The sequence below is a fragment of the Apteryx mantelli genome, chromosome 2, assembly GCF_036417845.1.
Source record: "Apteryx mantelli isolate bAptMan1 chromosome 2, bAptMan1.hap1, whole genome shotgun sequence".
Lineage (NCBI taxonomy): Eukaryota > Metazoa > Chordata > Aves > Apterygiformes > Apterygidae > Apteryx > Apteryx mantelli.
In genome coordinates, this window is record NC_089979.1 from 66,098,750 (window position 1) to 66,120,207 (window position 21,458).

The window sequence follows — 21,458 nt, forward strand, 5'->3', positions numbered from 1 at the left end:
CAGTCAGTCTTCTAATGGAACTGAGGAAATAAGAGGCTTCCTTTTAAATGCTGAGGGAGTTGTTTATGAGGAACATCCAGAATGAGCTGGGGACTCCTGGTCATAGTCTTCTGACACAGGACGTCCACCCAACTTTTAATTACTTTCAGCTACAAACTGTAGAAATTCAACTCTCCCTTTGGAGCCAATCCAATATTTTGATTTCTTTGATCGACTGCCAAATTAGTGAAAAGGGTTTGTACCAGGTTACAATTCCTTAGCTCCTTCAGTTTTCCTGTCTTGTAATGTAATCAGAGGGAAACAGCATCAAAATTTTCACTGAATTGGTAAGAGAGGACATGTTTTGTAATACAGGTTGGTTTTCTTTCTATTTATATACATGCCAGGACAACTGAATATGTGTAGAAAAGGTATGAGTGTAGTCAGCCTGCAGCAGAGTGAGAGGGTATAAGTTTTATTGTACAAACTTAGTATTTCAGGTTTAAAAAAAAAAGTCCTCTTTCTCTGACATCTGCTGTGTATCTTATATTTGCAGGTGTGAGAAGATGTCTACAAAAGAGTAGCTTAGATGGTGTGATTATTTTTAGTTTTTATTAAAGTGAGCGTTAATATACAGCTACACTTTGACTTTTTTTTTTTTTTGTAATTTCAAACAGTGACTGAAAGTGTTATATTGCGCCAAAACTGAAGATGTCACATCAAGTTGTAGCCAAGACTTTTCTGCTCTGGGGACACATCAATGAAGAGTTGCTGCTTCTCATGGTATAATGATATGTTTTCCAGCCCCTGCTCTACCATTGACGAAGAAAAGCAGCTTTAAAAAATTTTTTTTTTTTTTCACTTGAGATGACGGAAGATATAGCTGGCTGATTGTTTGCAGATGAATCATGTTGGTGTGCTAGTGCATAAATCCTGATTATACAGATAAAACTAAATATGTAGAACAGTATGAAGGTAACTCATTAAGCTGGGTTCTCAAAGAAATGTCTCCGCTTTTAAAATGCGGTAGGGTAACCTTCATATGCATATTTTAAATGAGAGAACCTTTATTTAATGGAGTAGGTTATCTGAGGAGCATTTTGGAGGTCTCTGGTCTGGTGTAGGTTCTGAAGTCTGTCTTACTCTTCATGGCTTGTGACATGATCTTTTCTCAAGTCTATTCAAATTTCAAAATGGATTAATGACTGCAGAGGTCTTGATGAAACCCTTGCAGCAAGATTCTTGTGGCTGCTGTTACACACCTGTTAAACACTACTGTGATCTGTAGTTCCCTCATTTGATCTGTATACATCTAAGACAGTACTCTGTACAGTATAGTTGAAAAGTGCAAGAAGTGGCATTGGTGTTTTAAATCTAGATTATTTTAGAGGTGGAACTCCTACATCTGGATAATATTGTCTAGCATGATATTGAAGGATCCAGTAGTATGCTGAAAGTGCATTATACTTTGAAATACAAAGGAAAGATTTGATTACTTCAGCTGAAAGAGTTTATTCTCTTTGGAATATTAACCTGCTCTAAGTTTTAATTCTACTTTTTGATCTGGCTGCCTAAGATTTTCTCTGTAATTTAATGGAATTTATTCACTTGGAGCTAGGAGTGGATAGGCATGTTTTAGTTATCCTGGACTGAAATGTTCCTGGGGAAGTACAAAGGAATGTACTCATTAGTACCGTTGTAGAGCGTTGAAGAGTTATCAGCATTTAGTCTGAGGAAGGATTGTATTAGAGCTATGTTGCATGATCCTTAAATAGCTTGCCTGTTAATTATAGAACAGGATTTGGGGATAAAAGCCTTTTGCGTGCAATTAATAAACAAAACCCAAGACCTCTGTCTTTTATTTTCTCCATTACTCTGTTTTCAACTTCTGCTTTTCATGAATATGAAGGTAAGTAACCTTCAGAGAGCCCACAGACTTGTAACATTTTAGTATATTCTGACTGGTTTTATGCTTAGGACTGTTCACATTTGTATGACAGTAGTTCGGAAGGTAAAAGAGTACTTTTCTTAAATTTATGTTCAGTTCACTGAGATTAATGCTGCTTTTTGAATGATCATTTAATATGTAGATAAACTCCCAGTTTCAAGCAGCTAGAGTATTTTTGGTTCTGAGTTGTAGCAAATTAAAAATGTTTGGCATTAGTTACTTTACTCAAGCATAGAATTTTTCAGTAGTAGAGGTCATATTTATGCATCAGCAGTTCATAGATCAATAAAAATGTGGTTGTGGCTCTAGGATTTGATAATTTTAAGGAATTCTAGAGCCATTTTCATACTTCAGGAATTCCCATCTTTGGGAGGCAGAACTGAATTAAAGCACCTGGGATCATTTTCTTTCCTGAACTGGGAATGTGTTTTATATATATCCTTTCTTTCCTTAAAGCCCTGCAAAGAAGTTCTATGGGTCTGAGTTTCTAGAAAGTTTGAAGACAGTTTAGGTTAGTTATTCGAAATGAACGTTACTCTTTTAGATACATTCTAAACTGTCTAATTACTTCTGTGTTTTTTTTTTCCCTGCAAACTATATAATACATGTAAAGTATAAAAGGAAACTGAATAGTGTATACTTATAACACTTTTTCCCTCCGTTTCATAATTCACTATAAGGTACACTGCTTTTTCTGGGTACACAAAATACTGCACTGTGAAGCATGGAGAATTAAAACAATTCTAAGAATAGGCATTTCTATGCAACTTTAGCATCTTGTCATACTTGAAATTTTCTCTCCCCCCCCCTTTTTTTATTATACCTTGTAGCATTTTTATGCCTTATAAAATAAACTAGCTAAGATAGGGCCTCTTGTTTCATTGGCATAAGAAATGTAGTGTGCAGTGGCATGTACAGTAGTGGAGCTATACAAGTTCTAGTTGGCATGTCTTAATGTGCCCATTTCATGGATATTGGCAATTGGTTGTACACAAAGAAAAACTTATTTTTTTGAGTTGAAACAAACTTTTTCCCTTAAAAGATACCAATGAAAACCCTACAATAATGTTGCAACATTCCTGTATAGGTTTGAACTCCAGATGGAGAAAAGAGATGGGAGGATTGCTTTAGTCAGAAAGTTTAATTCTTTAGCCTAGTTATTGTATGTTTTGTGATATCAAGAGGAAATAATTTTATAAAGAAGAACGCCAGAGAAAGAAGTGATGAGATGCAATAGAGTTTCTTGCCAACTGTTCTACAATGTACTCAGTGATTGCTGATAGGCAAGTTGAAGGTTTCTTTCTGAGCCTTTCAGTTGATTTAATACCGCTCCCTGATTAGGTTAACTGTAGACCTGTCTTTGTTTTCATGCTCTGTCTATAGAATTTTTTTAGCGTGAGTAAAATCATCCACTAATTCCGTAAATTCATTTAAAAATGGTCATACAAAACACTGTCACAGGTCAATTAGCTTAGTAATCCTGGAATAAGCTATGGACAGTGGATTCCATAGAGACTGGTAAGATTTATATTACTTTAACAGCAATTTATAATTAGTATTTGAAAAAGTCTTCATATTTCAGTGAAGCTTTTCTTTCTGATCTCAGCAAACCTGTTCAATTGAAATTGTGTTGGTACAACCACTACTTTGCTTCCACCAATTTTAACGCCAGTTCATTCATTCTTGTTCTGTAAAAATGAATTTGAATATGCCATTTACTATTATTATTGCAGTAAAAAAAATCTTCCCTCCTTTCCCATTTCTAACAACAGGGTAAGTTTGCCTAAGATAAGTTCCTCTGAGACATGCACTCTGTATAGAAGCTTTAATAAATTGTCATTCCTGATGCATATTTTCAGGTTTTACTTCAGGTATTTACTTGCATGCATTGCTATAGTGTTTGAGGGTGTTTTATAACCAATGTTATGTATAATCATTACATTTATGACAAACAATTGGCTTAAAACTGAAATTAATTTGCTTGGATGAGATCAAACAGAAAACATGTCAGAGGCAAAAGTCAAGGACCTATAGGACAGTTCTTTGCGTGTTTTAAACTAAGAAGGACTATACAATTAAGGCTAAACCTTTTCATTGGAAATAAAAACCAAAAGGGGCTAGGACGTGGTGTCTCATTATTGAACTGCTTAAACTTTGTTTTTTGTGTGTCGTTCTAACACCTTCAGAGCTTTACTTCCTTTCAGCAGTGATGCAAAAAATGTGGAAGAAACTTCATAATTTGCACTTCAACTGCATGACATCACTAAGAGGATAATTTGTTTTACATGGCCCTGCTATGCACTTAAAAAGAAAAAATTATATATTCCTTCTAGTATATACTATATACATATAGTATATACTATATGTGACTTGTTTAGTCAGTGGCATGTTAGGATTCATTTATGTTAGAATTTTGCTCAAAGATCTAGATAAATATAGACAAAATCAAGTGAAGAACTACCTTACAAAGGGGATGGTTTCTTGTTATTAACTTCAGACTTTTTTATGAGACTGTGAATACTTGGAGAGAATTGTAAAACAGAGCACAAGATACTGATTTTTTGGTGTGGCCATCTGGGAATGCTAATCCCTGTGCTTCTTCCTGGTTCCTGATCACATTCCACAAAAGGTCATTATGACCACTGGGTTTTGAATTATTGAATTTCTCCCCATGTCTTGTCTCTGCAAAAAGTTAAATTTATACAGAGAAAGTGTTTACAAGTTACTGGTTTTACTAAGGGGGGGGATCAGCATGTTACTATGCAATAATTGGGGTTGTAAATCAATGAAATAAAAAACATCAGCTAAACTGTCAAGGATACTAGGTGTTCTTAAGTGGGATACTTCCACTTGCTTCCATGTGAGCTTGAGTGAAAACAGTACTGACAATAGATCAGAAATGCATTTCACCCTGTGCATGAAATGTTTCTGCATAAAGGACTTCTGATGCTGTACAAGAGCTATTGCTATGCAAGACTACTGTTTTTATGTAAGCAAACTACTAAAGAAGATACTGTTCTTATATAAACCAGTATGAAATGCTTTTACTGACTAGACACATGCCTCTTGTACGTAGCATATGTATATAAGCATGTGTGCACCAGAAAAATATAGCTCAGCATCCTAATTACTGGAAATAGCATGAAATATCTAAAGCACAGGTAGAAAGGTACATGGTACCAACATCTTTTTGGAAATGCTTTCATTTTAAGAGAAGTAACAAACCAAAAATGTGACAGTAGTTGTGGGAAAACTTAGTGTTTCCCACATGAGTGAGTCTGTGCTCAACAAGCTTCGCTAAAACTGGCAAATTTGCCTTTCCTGCATGTCATCAGGAGAAGGAGGAGCTCATTCTTTTCTAGTCCTGTCCCAGTAATCTTGGAGAAATTTTCCAGCTATGTTTCAGCGGGATGAACACCCCTCCCTGCCTGCCTGTCCTGGTGGTTGCAGCTGTTGGCCTGCTCCTTGGGACTCGCTCTATTTGCCTTCTGATATGAGCTTCGGCCACCTGATAGGTAAATTAGCTTGCCAGGCTTGGATTGCACTACAGAACTGCACTAGAATTCCTGGCAACATTGTTTCAAGACTGAATTTGAACCTTCAGGTAGACCTCTGTCACAAGTAAAATAGAAATACCTGGAAAAACTGGGAGATAAGAGAATATTCTCCTATCTGGGTCTAGAATTATCATCATCTTTATAAAGATGACCTCTCTTCAAAAGAACTAAGAAAAATGTATTCCTATCACTAGTCATCCAGATAAGCACAGACTGCTTGAATTGTAATACATGACCTACTTTTGTTTAAAAAAAAAAAAAAAAAATCCAATGAAAGTAGACTTTGGAACAGTTTTGCACTAGTTAATACTGTTTTAGGCCTTCAGCTTGCTGAGTTTTTCTTGGAGAAACAAAACCATATTGACAAACAAGATATCCGAATCTGAAGCCATAGTTTTTATCTGGAATTGTGCCACAGGAGCTGAATGTGTGTGGCGGGAAGGCTGCCTGTATTTATAGATGAGTTGTGTGCCGCAGATTGCATGGGTGATGGCAGTGCTAATCTCAGCTCTGAATGAATGAGACAGTGTGTGTGAGGCAGTATGATTGGCCTTGGAGAGGGGGAAGGAAGGGAGGTACCTGTGCTGTCTCAGATCGTGAAGATGAATTTTTACTGTTATCTCAAAGCAGTTTGTAGGTTCCTTTCCTGGTTGTAATAAATCAAATACCTTCCTGGAAAATGCAGTATCATTTGAGTAACATTTTCTGTGAGGATGGAGTAGTGTTAAGCTAGATGTCTGCCTGTATACCCTCATAGTTGTCAGCATTTTTGCTAATGGGTTGCTCTCGAGAAATTGTTTAGTGTATTTCCAGGTGCATAAAATAGGAGCAGTTAGCAGCCTCTAAAGTGTAAGGGGGCTCATCAGAACAGTCCCATTTAGTATAGTTTTATCACAAGTCTCAGTCCTGTTATGATGCCTCTTCAAGCTTTCAAAATAATGGATAACTCTCAGGAGGAAGGAGAGAAGGAAAATAGATAACATCTGCCCCTTTGGAATAAGGCAAAGGGAGAAAGTTGATTTGATCCTGTGTGGCTTAGTTGGTGTGTGATGAAGAACCCTTTGAACACTGCTTAAAGTAGTTTTCACAGTATGATGTAGTTCAGTATGAAATCTTCCTTTTTCTGACTACTTTGAGCATATTGTAGTGATTCTTTTAATGCATACATCTTCAAGAAGCTTCATAAGGTATAAGATACAATTTCTTAATTCTGTTTTTCTTGTTTGCTAGAGGTGTTGGCTTAGCCCAGGCAAAAGCCAGGTGGCAGGTGAACCTGGGAATGTGAAACTTTAAAGCCTTAATGAAAGCTATTCCAAATAGTCTGTTTTTGGTGGTGTTAACCTGTAATTCTTAAATGTATTAAAAGGAAAACTCTTATACTTCATTTTTGGAACTGCTCATGCATGCATATATCTGATTATGTTTTCCTGAGGGGCTTAGAGTATATTGTTCAAAGTGAAGGGCCATTTTGAATCCTCCACATCTCTGAAAATGAGGATCTCTTGCACTTCCTTGTTCTGTTCTGATACTTAAGAAATCCAATAAAGTTCTTTTCCTGGGAGTGTTATGGAAATTTTGAGAGTTTCTTTGAAAAAATAGGATGTTGCTATTGAAATATTGATCATGTTTGCAAAAAATAAAAAAAAATTCCTCATGCTTGCCTTTTGCAAACTGCTGTATTTGCTCAGTTAAAGTGTGCTCTCACCTCCCTTGGCAACCAAATTAAAGGATTTATAAATTTTTAAACTAGTAACATTGTGTTACTGTGTTGCTTGGCTTTGGCATGTTGTTATTAACCAGGAATAAATGTAACAAAGTCTTGCAAAGTAAGTTGGACAGGGAGGTTTCCGTAGTATTTCCTGTAGTTTCTGGGATGCAAAGCAATTCAAATTAACTGCTAAGAAACCATGAGTTTAGAGGAAATTACTATGAATACAGGCTGTGGAGAGTTTGAATACATAGGACACATTTTAGTCATTTTTGTCTGTAAAGTCAGTTAAGTTAAACTAGTTTCTGGTTTTGTTGAACAGCAAATAAAAGAAGTTCAAGTAAGAAATGTTTGTGACAAGCTCTTTAATTTGTTTTGATGCTTCTTAAAGACTTCTTTGTGAAAGCTTTAAATAGCTCTTCTGTTTTCAGAGATCTATGCAAAATTGCATAATAGTTCATTGGAAGAAAACTGATGTGGAAATGTTTAAGCTATATGGTTGCTTTACCTTGAAATAGCTCTGTCCTCATCTTAATTAGGAAGCTGCTCATGAAGCAACTGAAAATTACCTAGCTAAAATAATGCTTCTGATAACCCCTTGTATAGTATTCAAACATAGTAATTGCTAACTCATATTATAGGCAATTTTTAATATATTGTGAATTGAAGGAAAATATGTTTTGCTCTCCGTTTTGTGGTAGTTGCCTATTTCAAAGCCTGTTCCTGACAGATAGGATAAACAAATGAACTTGATTGCTCACTTTCCTTTTCTAGTTCCTCTTAGGCAAGAACCTTGGCAATTAATGAAACTGTGTTTTGTCCCCCGCCCCTCCCCCTTCCGAAACTGACAATGGAAAGCCATGAAGTTGGGTACACAAAGCATTGTACAGTATCTGTAAGTATAAGGATGACCTTCTTCAACCTTCTCTGAAAAAACACTGCATCCATTTGCAGTCTATTGCCTAGATAATTCCTATCCTGTTTGGCTTTTTGCCACCAGGAAGTTCAGTACATGTGGAACCTGAGCACTTGATTAGCAAGAGAGGCCACGTGGAATACAAATATCAGGTCTAATGTCTGATTTCAGTCAGCCTGTATTTAATAAACATCAGTACATTTACCATATTGTTAAGCAGCCTCACTAACAGTTGTCATTGTTTACAGAGAAAGGTGGGTACTGTCTGAATTAGTAGTTCTATTAGTTGGTAATTTTTAACAAATTTAGCAAAAAAATAAATAAATAAATTTAACCAAATCAAGATCTAGCACAGAGTCAGGTTTTTCATTTACTTATGACTGCACTATGCACACCATAAAAATCCTAGACTGTAAAAAATACTTTTGAAGTGTACTTACTCTGTTGCTCAGAAGCATTTCACAAAATGTGAAGGTTCTTCCAGGTGCAATAAAAATGTGTGGCAAAGCATGGAATTCTGGTGGGTGTTGACTTTGAAAAACTGGTTAAAAGCATTATATTCAAACCTAGTACAGACTGTAATGTTTCTTTGAATTTACTAATCATTTTTCCAGATCTGAAAATTCCTGTGAGTGGCTTTTGTTATGTGAGAACAACTTTTTGGAAGGCTTTCAGAAAACTCTTCTTAAGATTCCTATAATTTTGTTTGGTTTTGCTCCGTCATTGACATGAGGTTAACTTTTTGTGTTTAAGACTCAAAACACTTAACCTACCCCTGTTTAGGGGAACAAGAGAGTAGGTATGTGGAGGAAAGATTAGGAGACAACCCCGAAGAGCCCTGCTATTGCATTACATGGAGATAATGATACAAACAACCAAGTAAAGTGTGTCATTTAGAGTGTAACACTTTGGTCCAAATATTGATATTTTGTTTTTCATAAGAATTTAGCTATGGGATTTCTGGTTTTATCTTCAATTTCTGAGAAGTTCAGTTGGATGTTTCCTTTCTTACTCCCATTGTGAAAGTATCAAAAAGCTTAGTAAGCTAGAATTGTTGGTAGGGTAGATAAGGTATTTGATTTTTATATTATTCCTTCTTGGCATAAGGAGAAATCTGAGCTGCCTGGAGCTCTGGGAAGAAGATAATGATCACACTCAGGCTTGTCCATCTTGTGACCACTCTTTATTCACAGCAGGGATAGTATTGGGGGCCACCGTTTAAAGACCTATGTTACTGGAGATTGAAAAGTTTGAGTCTTGAAATGAGGAGGGAATTGCAGAACTGGAATGAGTGCCTGAAAATGTATTTGTGCCTCAGTAGATGTAGGATGAGCAAAAACTGGGCTTCCACCATGCTGACCAGGAGAAGCAATACCTGAGGGAGTGGATGACCAGTTGTAACACAAGCTGTCTGGTCTCAGGCCTTCAAATGCCAGTGAAACAAGGTGGTTACTCCCCTAACTTGCAGACCACGTCATTGCTTTACCAGTACCACTATCCCTGAGTATATTGCTGTACCAGCCAGATGCTGTGTATAAGATTAGTGCTTTCCCTTCACCCAAGCAAGTATTGCAAAACTAAAAGCTGTAAAAGTTCTGAAATATCAATCAAGAGCATTCCCTATTACATTTTCAAATTTATAACCATGCAAACATTTATGAAAACTAAAGTTGGCTTACTGTGCATTGCTTCTCCAGTACAAATGGAACATGGTTTTGTCTGTTTTTTTATGTGCTTCTCTAAGTAGGTCATCTTTCAGACCACATTTCTATATGCATATTTAAAGCTGAGTATAGAAAAATGAATTCAAAACCTTTTTGTTTCCCTGTGCACTCATTTAGATGTCCTTCATTAATTTTTGGTCTCACACAAACAAGGTAACAAGTGTGATGTTTTTGCTCAAATAATTGCCTTTGCACCCTGTTAGGGTACAGAATGGTTTGGGCTAAGCATAGAAAGTTGCATAAACTCAGGTGGTAAGCATCAGTAGTAAAAAGCCCACTGAATATCAGAGGGAGAGTTTGGCAGTACAGTGGTGAAAGTAGCTATAACCTCAGCAGATATAGTTAGCCATCACAGAGAAAAATGTAGATAGTACTGTATGGGAATGAGGTGGATCCTTACCTCTCCTGGTAGGATGCATGTGGACCTGTGGTCGTTAAGTTCAGATGGCCTCCCTAGTTACAGTAATAGCAAAGCTACTTCTTCGCTTTTGTTTTCCTCTATAGGATGTTAAAGGTAAGGACAGCGCGGTAAGATTTTATTTTTGTCTCCTGGTGTCAGTATTACAAAATTCCTTCTCTATTTTTAAAATAACAGACACCAGATTTCTTCCAAAACTGTTTCTGGGCTTTATGCTTTTTCTGTTACTGCAACAAATCTAAATTTTCTTTCAAAATATGACATCAAATTTTGGAAAACTTGTTTTTTGAGAATGTCTCCTAAAGCTCAGTCTTGGGTTTACTGGTGGTTTCTTCATTCTGTGCAACTAGGCCTGCTTCTTTGGGTTCCCACTGAGAAGTGTTTGCTGCTAGTAACAGTTTGTCTGTGTTGCTGATTGCAGGTTTGCCCCAAGCCCCCTGCAGCAGCGTTTGTCATGTAATGGGCTGATGGAGTAGTCCGAGAACCACAGCATAGGGAGGTCCAAAAGCTCACAGCTGCTGCTAGTTGGAACTGCTGCTACCTGTTTTGGAAAGGTGAAAGAGCATGGGATACCAGCAGCTTTTTGAAAGTAGGAGGTAGTAAGGATGGACAGAACAATTATCTTGTGGCTGTTAAAACTGTTATGGATTTTCCATTACAAACACTAAGTAGTGGTTTTAATTTTCTTGTGGACTGTTGTTCACATGATTTGCATTTCTGTGTTTATAGAGCTGTTTGACGCATTCTTCTGATCTATGTGGTTTCACTAGTGAGAAAATTATAGCTAGGTTTCTCTCAAATTTAGAGTTTGCAAATCATTTATTATATATTAGTATACTGCAGATATTCATAATTGAGGGAAAATAAATCATGTATTATGGTTTATAATATACATTCAGAAAAGGGGGGTTCTTTAAAATTTAAAAGGCCTCAATACTGATACCTTTTCTTCTTTATAAAAATAGTTTTTCAGATGCATTTAAAAACTAGTAGTTACTTTGAGTATCTCCATGTTTGACTGCACAGCTTAAGAGTTTGGTGGGGGGGGTCTTTTTTTTTTTTTTTTTTTTTTTTTTTAAGCTATCAAGCACCTGACTGTCTTCACTGGGAAAGTTGTGGTAAGCACATCTGAAGTAACATACTGATTGTCACAGGCTCCTGCAATCGGGGGAAAAAACCTTAATGTACTGAGTTTGGTATCATTCAGTTGTTGCAAACTGAGATGCTGTTTTTCATGTGATATCTGCAAGCTGTTTGATATTGTAGAGTATCATATGATTTAGACTAAAGGTTTTATTTTTCAGCAAAAATATTCCGGCAGCATTGCACTGATGTACCTTACTGTTGTTGGCTTAAGTTAAGCCTAAGCTCTTAATTGGTTACCTCTCCTAATGCTTAGGAGCAAATTTTATTTACACGAATTTATTCTGTTCGTATTAGCTTTAGAATAATGGGTTTCTTTCTTTTTTAGAAAGAGTGGCTATGCTCAGGCTTACAGTAGAATAGTTAAAATATTGATGATGTGAATAACATTGTTTTGGATAAAGATGACTGAAGAGGGAGGAAGGAAGACAAAAGTTATTGCTGTCATATATAACTGCAGTTGCAGTTCTTAATATAACTTAATAATTCATCAGTGGAACAGTGTGTGAAGTCAAATGGGGCTCTGACTAGGAAATAACATGGTGATTCACTTTTCCAAAGCAGCTCCACTTTTTTATTACTTTTAAACAAATCTTAATTGAAAAAGGACAGAGTAATGTAATTAGAACGTTTTTGTTGTTGCTAATGATAACTTTCCTCCTGTTTGATATTTTTGTTTCAAAAACTTTCAATTAGGTAAGGAATGATTTAAAACAATTTTTTTTTAAACATTTATTGCGTTTTGACATTTTGTTTTGATTGTATGAACAAAAGGACACTTGTTTTCCTATTCTTACTTGGCCATAATACAAATCAGAATAACAAAATAACTGCTGCATTTGAAAGGTGGCAGCTTTAATAAATCAGTTAAATACTTCAGAGTTCATAATTCTTCCTTTTTTTCTGTATGGAGATATTTTTTTATGAACACTTTAATGCTTTGCCTCAAATATTGCCGTGAATACTTGAGACAAAGTGCAGCACTGTTCTGTTTATAGTAGCTACAAAAAATACCTATTTCCTCCATAAATCATTGGAAATGATTAGAAGTATGCATTTTTCAGCAAAAATAACATTACACTGTATTACTCTTGCAGATTTTTTTGAAAAAGAGCTGCTTTGGCAGGCTGCAAATATATGAATACTTGTTATTATTGATTGTTATTAAAATCATTTAGATAGTGCTTTAGAGTAGCAGAATACGTTTCTTGCTGCAAAGGATCTGCCACCATACTGCAGGTTAATAAGTTACTGAAATAACATTAACTAATAGCTGTGCAAAACTTTAAAACTTGATGAAGCAACTATTTATTGTGAAAGGCTGCTAGTGGCACCAGTTTTATAAATTTTAATGGAAGTATGTATTATTCCTTCAAACCAGGCTAAAGGATCATGATGGTAGTGCACTGTTGGTGGTGTTGTTACAGAAAGATCCCTTTGTTTAAGAAATAAAAACCATGTCTTATGGTTGAACATGTATGCCTTTTTGTCTCTACCCTCCTTTCCCCAAATAGATTAATTAAACCTATCAAAATGTAACTTTCCATGGCACAGTTATAGTTTGTAGTTCAAAAGGAATTTAGGACTGTTAAAAATGACTTTGCTAATTGACACCATCTATATTTTGAACTGCCCTGAACTCACCTTTGTAGTTGTATTCCTAAGGGCAGGGCGCTAGCCTTACTCAATTTTGAGTTTTATAAGTATAACCAACTTTGATCTTTTATTTTATGTGTGAAAATCGTGGCAATCTTCCAAATGAGCAGTGAAATCTGACAGCCCGGCGTCTGTGAAACACGGCCACAGCGGAGAAGCAGAACTAGAAGCATATTGTGAATGGACAAATATTTGTCATACATGTCCTCCTTTAAAAAAAAAAAAAAAAAAAAAAAAAAATCAAAAAAGCTAACACCTCCAACAGTGCATCTGGCAGTGTGTGACTGTGTCGCATTTTACATTCTTGGGCTTTACTGGCAATCTGCTTGCAAATGGACAGAGAAAGTATGTATAGGTGTATATATAAAGTAGTCAGACTCTCTTGCCAGCTGTTTATGCACTAAAGTGATGCCCTTTGAGTGGTCATGTCTGTCACGGGGTTTGGAGTCAGATTTGGGGGTTCTGGGTTGTGCTGGGGGGCTCCGACGGCAAGGGCGCTCCCGTGCAGCCGTCTCCCATAGGAGGCGTAACACTGGCCCCCTTGGCATTGGCATCAAGATAGCTTTTCCTGTGGCCTTAAGTTAGGGTCCATCTTTTAGCAGGCGGGAAGGAAACGTAGGGTGGTAGGAATGAGTGATGAGAATCTGGTAGATCATAAGCAGTGTTAGGGGTGTGGTGATGGTTCAGCTATGAGAAGGAGATGGAGAATGATGGTCCAGCTCCATTTAACGTCAGCAGGATTTTTGGTGCAGTTCAATGCAAGTTGAATCCCTGCCCCCTGTAAAGTTTAGAGGTAAAGTCTTATCTGAATTTTAAGAGCTTTTTGTGGAGGTGAAGGATTAAAGCAGTGATGGCAATAAGCACGCTTTGACTGTCAGCAGGATTGCAAGATGAGTGGGTGCAGAAGGGAGTGGGGGAGAGGCTGCGAGAAAGAGCAGTGATGAGAGGGCTGCTTGCTCCTTCGCTCAAGATTGTCAGAAACATCTAGAGAGCGGGGCTGTTGGCAGTCGATTTCTCTAGAGATTTTACAGCAGGATTTCTCACAATCCTCTGTATGGATTTGGGACTTCCTAAAACTGCATGTTTATGAGGAATGTCACTTTCTACACAATACTGTTGGGATATTTTTTTTCCTAAAACTTTATACTTTTTTTTTTCTGCAAAGGGAGCCCTTTCTCCTCTTTCTGTGTTACAATTACAATGTATTTGCATTGTTCATATTAGGTTTTTAATTCCTTTTCCCCTTCTGAGAAAATTCTGTGGACTTTCCTTATAATTCTAGGAAAAAAAACAGTAATAATAAAACCCTGTTCCTCCTCTCTTGGCCTCTCTTCTCCGTCTGTTTGTTCATCTTGCTAGTACTTTCTTCGACTCCTACATTTTAGTAGAGAGGAACTGTGGAGAAGTGAGAGTTCCTTCTCTAGAAGCTGAATGTTCAGATAGGACACATAATCCACTTCTTGGATCAAAGATGTCTATGGAAGGATGTTGTTGTTAACAGGTCCTATTAAAGGAAGAGGAGGAGGATGTTCTATGTTCGGGAGCTGCTCTTATGGCCTTCTCTGAATTTACTTGTATCAATATAAATCTAAAACAAGCCCATTGATATAAATGGAGTTTCCCTTGAATAGAACAGTGCAAAATAAAGGAGACTTGAGTTGGCAAACATGCTACTTAATTCTGCTTATTTTCATTTTTCTTTTCTGTATAAATTACCTTATTCTTTGCTCATAGGTCAAGTTGAACTTTATGAACTTTTTTTTCCTAGATGTTTGTGGCATGGCACTGTCTAACTCTTGTTTGTCTCACTTCTTTCGCTGTTGGAAAAAGTTTTCTTTGATAGTGTGTCAAGGCTTATTGAAGTTCCTGACATTAACTACTATATTAAATATAAAATATTGCATCTTAAAGTTGTCTTGCTAGTTTATATGACTGTTTTCTTTTGTCTGGGAATTTTACAGACATGTAAGGAAACTACAGTTGGAAACCTGCTGCTATGTATTGGAAGCTAGCTAAAGTATCATTCTTTGTATATGCTTTCAAACTACTATTTGGCTGAAGACAGTGAAGTGATTCTTCAAGTCTGACATGCCACAATGTGCTGATGAGGAACTATTTTAACTGAAGTGGTTTATTTGATTAGTTTTGTTAAACGGTTTTGATCGTGCAGGATGGTCTGGTATATCTGTGCAGAACAAGGTCTCATTATGATCCTATTTAAAGACTATAGCCTATTTTCTTGTATTGAAGCAAATGCTTTAGCCATAGACAAAGGGCTATACTTCCCTATCTTCATTTTATAATAGCCAAAAAAATCACAGAAGAATAATAGTAGGGCACTTTAGCAAAAGTAAACCCTCAAACATGGCAATGCTTCTAAGGTAAGTAGAATAGCATCTTGCTCGGGGAGGGAACAAAGTAATCAAACACTCTATAATCTTTTTTATTTTTATATATCATAATATATTAAAAAGGCATATTATGTATATGCATAAAAGTGAAAAGGTACAAAAATATGTTTGTATGTGTGTATATCTTCTCAGTTTAAGGTTTTCTTTGTGTGGAGGGTACCTATAGCTGTCTCTCTGACCGGAGTGGGCTCTGGGCATACTAATGCCTTGCTGGTCGAATGTGCTACAGCCACCTAAGTTGATGCAGAGCTGGGTGGATGTATTTATGCCACCTGGTGTGGCTCAGGTCCTGTTGCAAAAAGCTCCCAAAAGTGATATAGTTTTTCTGTTAAAGCTCTGTGCAGAGAACCCCAAGTGGATAGGCATCAAGAGACATTGCAACCACAGTGCAGAGAGAGGATGGCACAGTTTCCTGGAAACTCTTTTTATGCTGTGTTGAGAAGGATTGGATTTGGCTCAGTAATTTGCAGGTGAAACACTCAGGGAAATAAGATCAAGATTACTGTAAGTATTACTTGCAAGAGGGAAGACATTTTCTCTCGCCCTTGTCCCCCCAAAAGTTTACTGGATGGTTCAGGCAGATTCGTGTGCTTCATGCTGATCCATTCCTGCTCAGATGCATGCTAGTGATGGATATGATTGGGAGCATGTGACTCAAAACAAAAGCTGCTAATCCGGAGAAAAAATGAGCTTTAATGTTAAACATTTAGGTCCTTTAAGGTTCCTTTCCTGTTTTTCAGTTAATGATTCATGAACCTTGAAAGTTCTGTTTGTAGTATAAACCAGAATTGATAGCTTTGATAACGGAATTTATATGTGTAATACAGTCTCCAATGCATAAGGTATAAATCTTTTAAGAGAGCTTACTTAATATGCTTTATTCCTCATTCTCATTAAGAAAAGATTGAAACTGTGCTATGCATAACAAGTTGCAAACTTTTATGACATTTTAATCATTGTTCCGATTGCTGGGCTCATTGACAGCTGCTGTACTGAAAAGGAAGGGCAATGTGAAACTTCAGGGCTCTCTGTGATACTGTATCGTAGTGCAGGACCACATCAATCTGCATTGTGTGAGATTACCAGACAGTAAATCAGCTGTGCTGTGCTAGAGCCAGAAACCAGTAGCATTCGCACTTGCTGCCTGTTTCCCACTCATTGTAAAGCCGTGCCCTATCACTTGATAGACCTGGAAAGGAAGTGCAGAGGAAGTGAATGCCACTGCTGGTTCAAAATGTTCCAGCATGGTTGGAAAGTTTGAGAAATGGCCTGGGTGAGAAGAACAAGACCTTATTGACAGGGTTCAATCCCAGTCAAGTCTGTTTCACATCAACTTTCTAAATAATCACAGCCTCTCTTTTTTTTCCATCTCCTTTGCACTCTCTGTGTCTCCCACTTTCACCTCCTTTTTTATTTTTAAGGACTGTGTAACCAAGGCAAAATATGGAGCTTTCTTCCCCCTACTCTACCTCTGCTAAATCCTGGGGGATTTACTAAAGAAAAGGAAAAGTAAATTACAGGTTTCCACCCCTGCAATGTTTCTCCAGAGTTTCTATTGCATTTTTTTTGTGAATATTTTTTCCTTCTATGGGGTCTTGTTCTTTTCATGTGATGTGTGGAACCACATAATATTCCAATGATTCCTTCCGTGGCATGGCACACATGGCTTGTCATATTCCAAATTAACAAGTATTGTAATCTGACTGCTGTCTGGTTATGGGCACTGAAAAGCTATGTGAGCACATGCATATCATGCATGTATCGGAAGAAATATGTGTATGCTGAGGCTTTTTGTGTTGCATGCTCTCCTAGTCTATATAAGACATTATGAAACATATTTATGCCATAAAGTCATTAAAGCTGCTGGAGTTTTATATGTATGGCGTAAATGTACAACAAATATCTGTTGTCCACTGCACCCTGTCATTCTTCATAGATTTATGCATATCTTTAACATCAATATCGTAAGCACTCTCCACTGGCAGTCCTGCTGTTTCAGGGCCTCCTAGTGCCTCTCAAATTTCTTACTTCACTATTTTATTCTCCTTGGGCTGTCTATGAGACAGGAAAAGTGCATTTAATTTGAGGTGAAATAGGTTTTTTCTCTGGAAACAGAGAAAAAGAGGTCTTCAAAAAGAGGACCAAAGAGGTGTCCATCCAGTTTTACACCTAAAGGTCTTTGGCCCTGATCATGTCAAGGTATATCCATGTAATATACTTTAAGCATGTGAGCGAAGGTGGCATTCTGTGTTTTTTATGGTCTTCCTAGGGCAAGCCAATTGACTCTGGAATACTCTCACGTGTTAAAGGGTACTGTTGGTTCAAAAAGTCAGTGGAAAGAAAGGGACTCTTTGGGCATAGATAATCTCTTAATTTTCACAGCATTAGTTTGTGTGCATTCTAAAGAGGTAAATTTTGCAGAATTTGTGGCAGTGCGTAGAAGTTGATAAGAGGTTTATTTTTATTTGGTAATCCTGGCAATAGTGATGAGCACAAGAAAATTATTTTATTTCAGAAAACGTGTGCTAGCATGGATTTTGAAGTGTTTACTTTCTGAGAGTTTAATAATTTGAGTTTGAAAAGGTCTTAAAAGAAAAAAACAAACCCTCAACTCTCAACAGTATACAAACTGTGAAAGTGACTTTTTTTATAACCTGTATTTTGTTGTATAACAATAAGACATGCTAGGGAGACTTTTGAAAAACTTAATGGATCAAGCAAGCAGGATTATTGCTGTCTTTAGAATGCTTATAGGAGTAACATATGTAAGGGAGAAGTGAGCTTGACACACTACCATACAAACCTATTTGTCTGCTGTCAGAGTATGTTAAGCTTATGACATTTGTTTTTCCTTCCCTTTCTCCAAAATAGTTCAAATTCATTAATTGTGGTTAGGCTATTTTGGAAGATGTCTCTAGATGTTTTAAAATGGAAGCTGGGAAGGGATTCAAGGGGCAGGAGTTCTCAACCAGCATTTGAAGCAAGTTATCTTAAATATACTGCCTCTTAATCTAAAATTAGCCAAAAAGTGTCTATAATATTTCAGGTCAGGTCTCCAGTTAAATCTGGAGAAATCCAAGTATGTGTTTGATACCCAGTCAACTTGGATCTTTTTCTCTCTCGCACTCGCGCGCGCTCTCGCACACTCGCGCGCTCTCTCTCATGCTCATTCTCTCACGATCCCTCGTGCTCGCGCTCTCTCTCTCGTGCTCATTCTCTCGCGCTCCCTCGTGCTCGCGCTCTCTCTCTCTCTCTCGTGCTCATTCTCTCGCGCTCCCTCGTGCTCGCGCTCTCTCTCTCTCTCTCTCGTGCTCATTCTCTCGCGCTCCCTCGTGCTCGCGCTCTCTCTCTCTCTCTCTCGTGCTCATTCTCTCGCGCTCCCTCGTGCGCTCTCTCTCTCTCTCTCTCGTGCTCATTCTCTCGCGCTCCCTCGTGCGCTCTCTCTCTCTCTCTCTCGTGCTCATTCTCTCGCGCTCCCTCGTGCTCGCGCTCTCTCTCTCTCTCTCGTGCTCATTCTCTCGCGCTCCCTCGTGCTCGCGCTCTCTCTCTCTCTCTCTCTCGTGCTCATTCTCTCGCGCTCCCTCGTGCTCGCGCTCTCTCTCTCTCTCTCTCTCGTGCTCATTCTCTCGCGCTCCCTCGTGCTCGCGCTCTCTCTCTCTCTCTCTCTCTCTCTCGTGCTCATTCTCTCGCGCTCCCTCGTGCTCGCGCTCTCTCTCTCTCTCTCTCTCTCTCTCGTGCTCATTCTCTCGCGCTCCCTCGTGCTCGCGCTCTCTCTCTCTCTCTCTCGTGCTCATTCTCTCGCGCTCCCTCGTGCTCGCGCTCTCTCTCTCTCTCTCTCGTGCTCATTCTCTCGCGCTCCCTCGTGCTCGCGCTCTCTCTCTCTCTCTCTCGTGCTCATTCTCTCGCGCTCCCTCGTGCTCGCGCTCTCTCTCTCTCTCTCTCGTGCTCATTCTCTCGCGCTCCCTCGTGCGCTCTCTCTCTCTCTCTCTCTCGTGCTCATTCTCTCGCGCTCCCTCGTGCTCGCGCTCTCTCTCTCTCTCGTGCTCATTCTCTCGCGCTCCCTCGTGCGCTCTCTCTCTCTCTCTCTCTCTCGTGCTCATTCTCTCGCGCTCCCTCGTGCTCTCTCTGACATTTTCCTGTATCTTACTCTTTCCAGGATGGATCGTACTTGGCTGAGTTCCTGCTGGAAAAAGGCTATGAGGTGAGTGACTCGGTGACTGACTGCAGGCTGATGGAATCATTTGGATGCCGCAACTCTAGCTTCCTTTGCTTCTGTCCTTCTCTGTGTATGTTTTCCGCTCAACCCTAGATAACAAATCAAAACTCCAGGGAAGAATGTGCAACACGGCCTGTAATCACGCCAGCTTATTGTACTATTTATCATCTAATGTCCACTGGTGGATTCCCTCTGCTCCTCAGGGTATAGCTGCTTTGCATGTTTCCCGCCAACTTAGATAAGCAACAACCTGTGTAAGCCAAAGCTGTAAAGAATTAGGAAATAATTTATGATGCAATGTACCACATGAAGAGGAAAAAAAAGAAAAAAAAACACCCAAGATTCTTGCTCACACTGAAGGCCCTTTTGTGTCGGCAGTTGTACTTCAGCAGTAAAAATCTTGCTAATCCATGTCAGGCTCATGTTGAAAATTTAAACACAGTTTGTTTTCTAAGAAGCGTTCTGGTTTCTTTGTGAAAATTCAGACTTCTGGGAGTGTTGCTTCCCACCCCTTCTCTTGGTTTATTTATACTCTTCCTTTGCATATGAGCCTTATTTACCTTTTCCTTAAAATAAAGGGAGTCAGACTCCTTACTTCCTGCTGCATAACTCTACTAAGCAAAATTGTCCTTTGGGGGAGGTGGAGGGGGGGCTTGCCAATTCAGTGATAATATTACTGTGGTACAATTTGATGCTTTCAAATCATTTTGGGTATGTATCTGAGAATATTTGCCTGCTCAGTCATGAGCAGTGCTTCCAATAGGTATAATCATGGTAGAAAGGAGGAGGAAAGGGATGATCAGATAATTCTCTTTGCAATGTAGTATTTTGTGTTTTTTTGGTAAAAGATAGTTCTCTAGCGTGGACTTTTACTACCTCTGTTGTAACTGCTGCATAGCTAAATAAGAAACCTCTTTTCTTAGACAATCTGCATTTTTCATCTTTTTGCATGTGATTAATCTTGCCTTGCTTATTGCATTCATTTTACTGCTTTGCTGATTGATTTGCTTCTTGGTGTGGGTTTTAGGTATTGTAAATTGCTTATTTTTACTATTTTTCCCTTCCATTTGGGGAAGAAAGGTATCATTTTCATTGCTTCTGCTACTTTGCAGGTAAAAGCACACACTCTTTCCTAGTCCACAATGAAATTGGAAACTGCTAACTGAAACTAAGATGAAATATGACCTTCTCCACAGTAGAAAGATTACAATAATTCGGCAAAAGATTTTTTTTCCCCTTTCTTTTCCTCAACTCTCCATATGTTTGTTGGAATTCTTTCCTATGTTCCTACTTATTTAGAGATCTCTGTTCCTCATTAACTGAACAGCAGAGCAAATATGATAATCTGTGTGTAGTAATGTAAGGAAATTCACAAATAAAGCGTGTATGTTATCAATTATTTGTAACAGAAAAAAAAATTTTAAGACCAAAATCACTGAATTGGACTACCACTTGTAGGGAATTATCTTCTTTTCAGTTATAAACTGTAGTTTTGCATGATGCAGCTTTATTGATTTCTCTCTTTTTTTTCCCTCCCAAATAACTGGGTGTTAATTTGTATAATGACAGATTGAATATTGCAGTGGTGCTGAATATAACCTTAACACACAAAACAGTATTTTTATTTAGCTGTAATGGAACTGAGTTCTTATAACTACAACAATTGAAGGTATTTGATTGAATCCTAGTGGAAGTGGAGAAAAGGGATAAGAAAGAATGTCATTTTTTTCTTCATTTCAGCTCATTCTATTTTGACCATAGTGTTCAGTCTTTAAAATACAG

At 38.0% G+C, this 21,458-nt stretch overlaps 1 protein-coding gene across 1 annotated transcript in view; it reads left to right on the forward strand.

Moving 5' to 3' along the window:
• The window catches only part of GMDS (GDP-mannose 4,6-dehydratase), a 435,614-nt gene that overhangs the window by 51,265 nt on the left and 362,891 nt on the right, over positions 1-21,458 (forward strand). Inside the window, exon 2 of the mRNA XM_067290783.1 lies at positions 19,617-19,661. Coding sequence (XP_067146884.1) covers positions 19,617-19,661 — 45 coding nt within the window. The remainder of the gene's footprint in view (positions 1-19,616; positions 19,662-21,458) is intronic.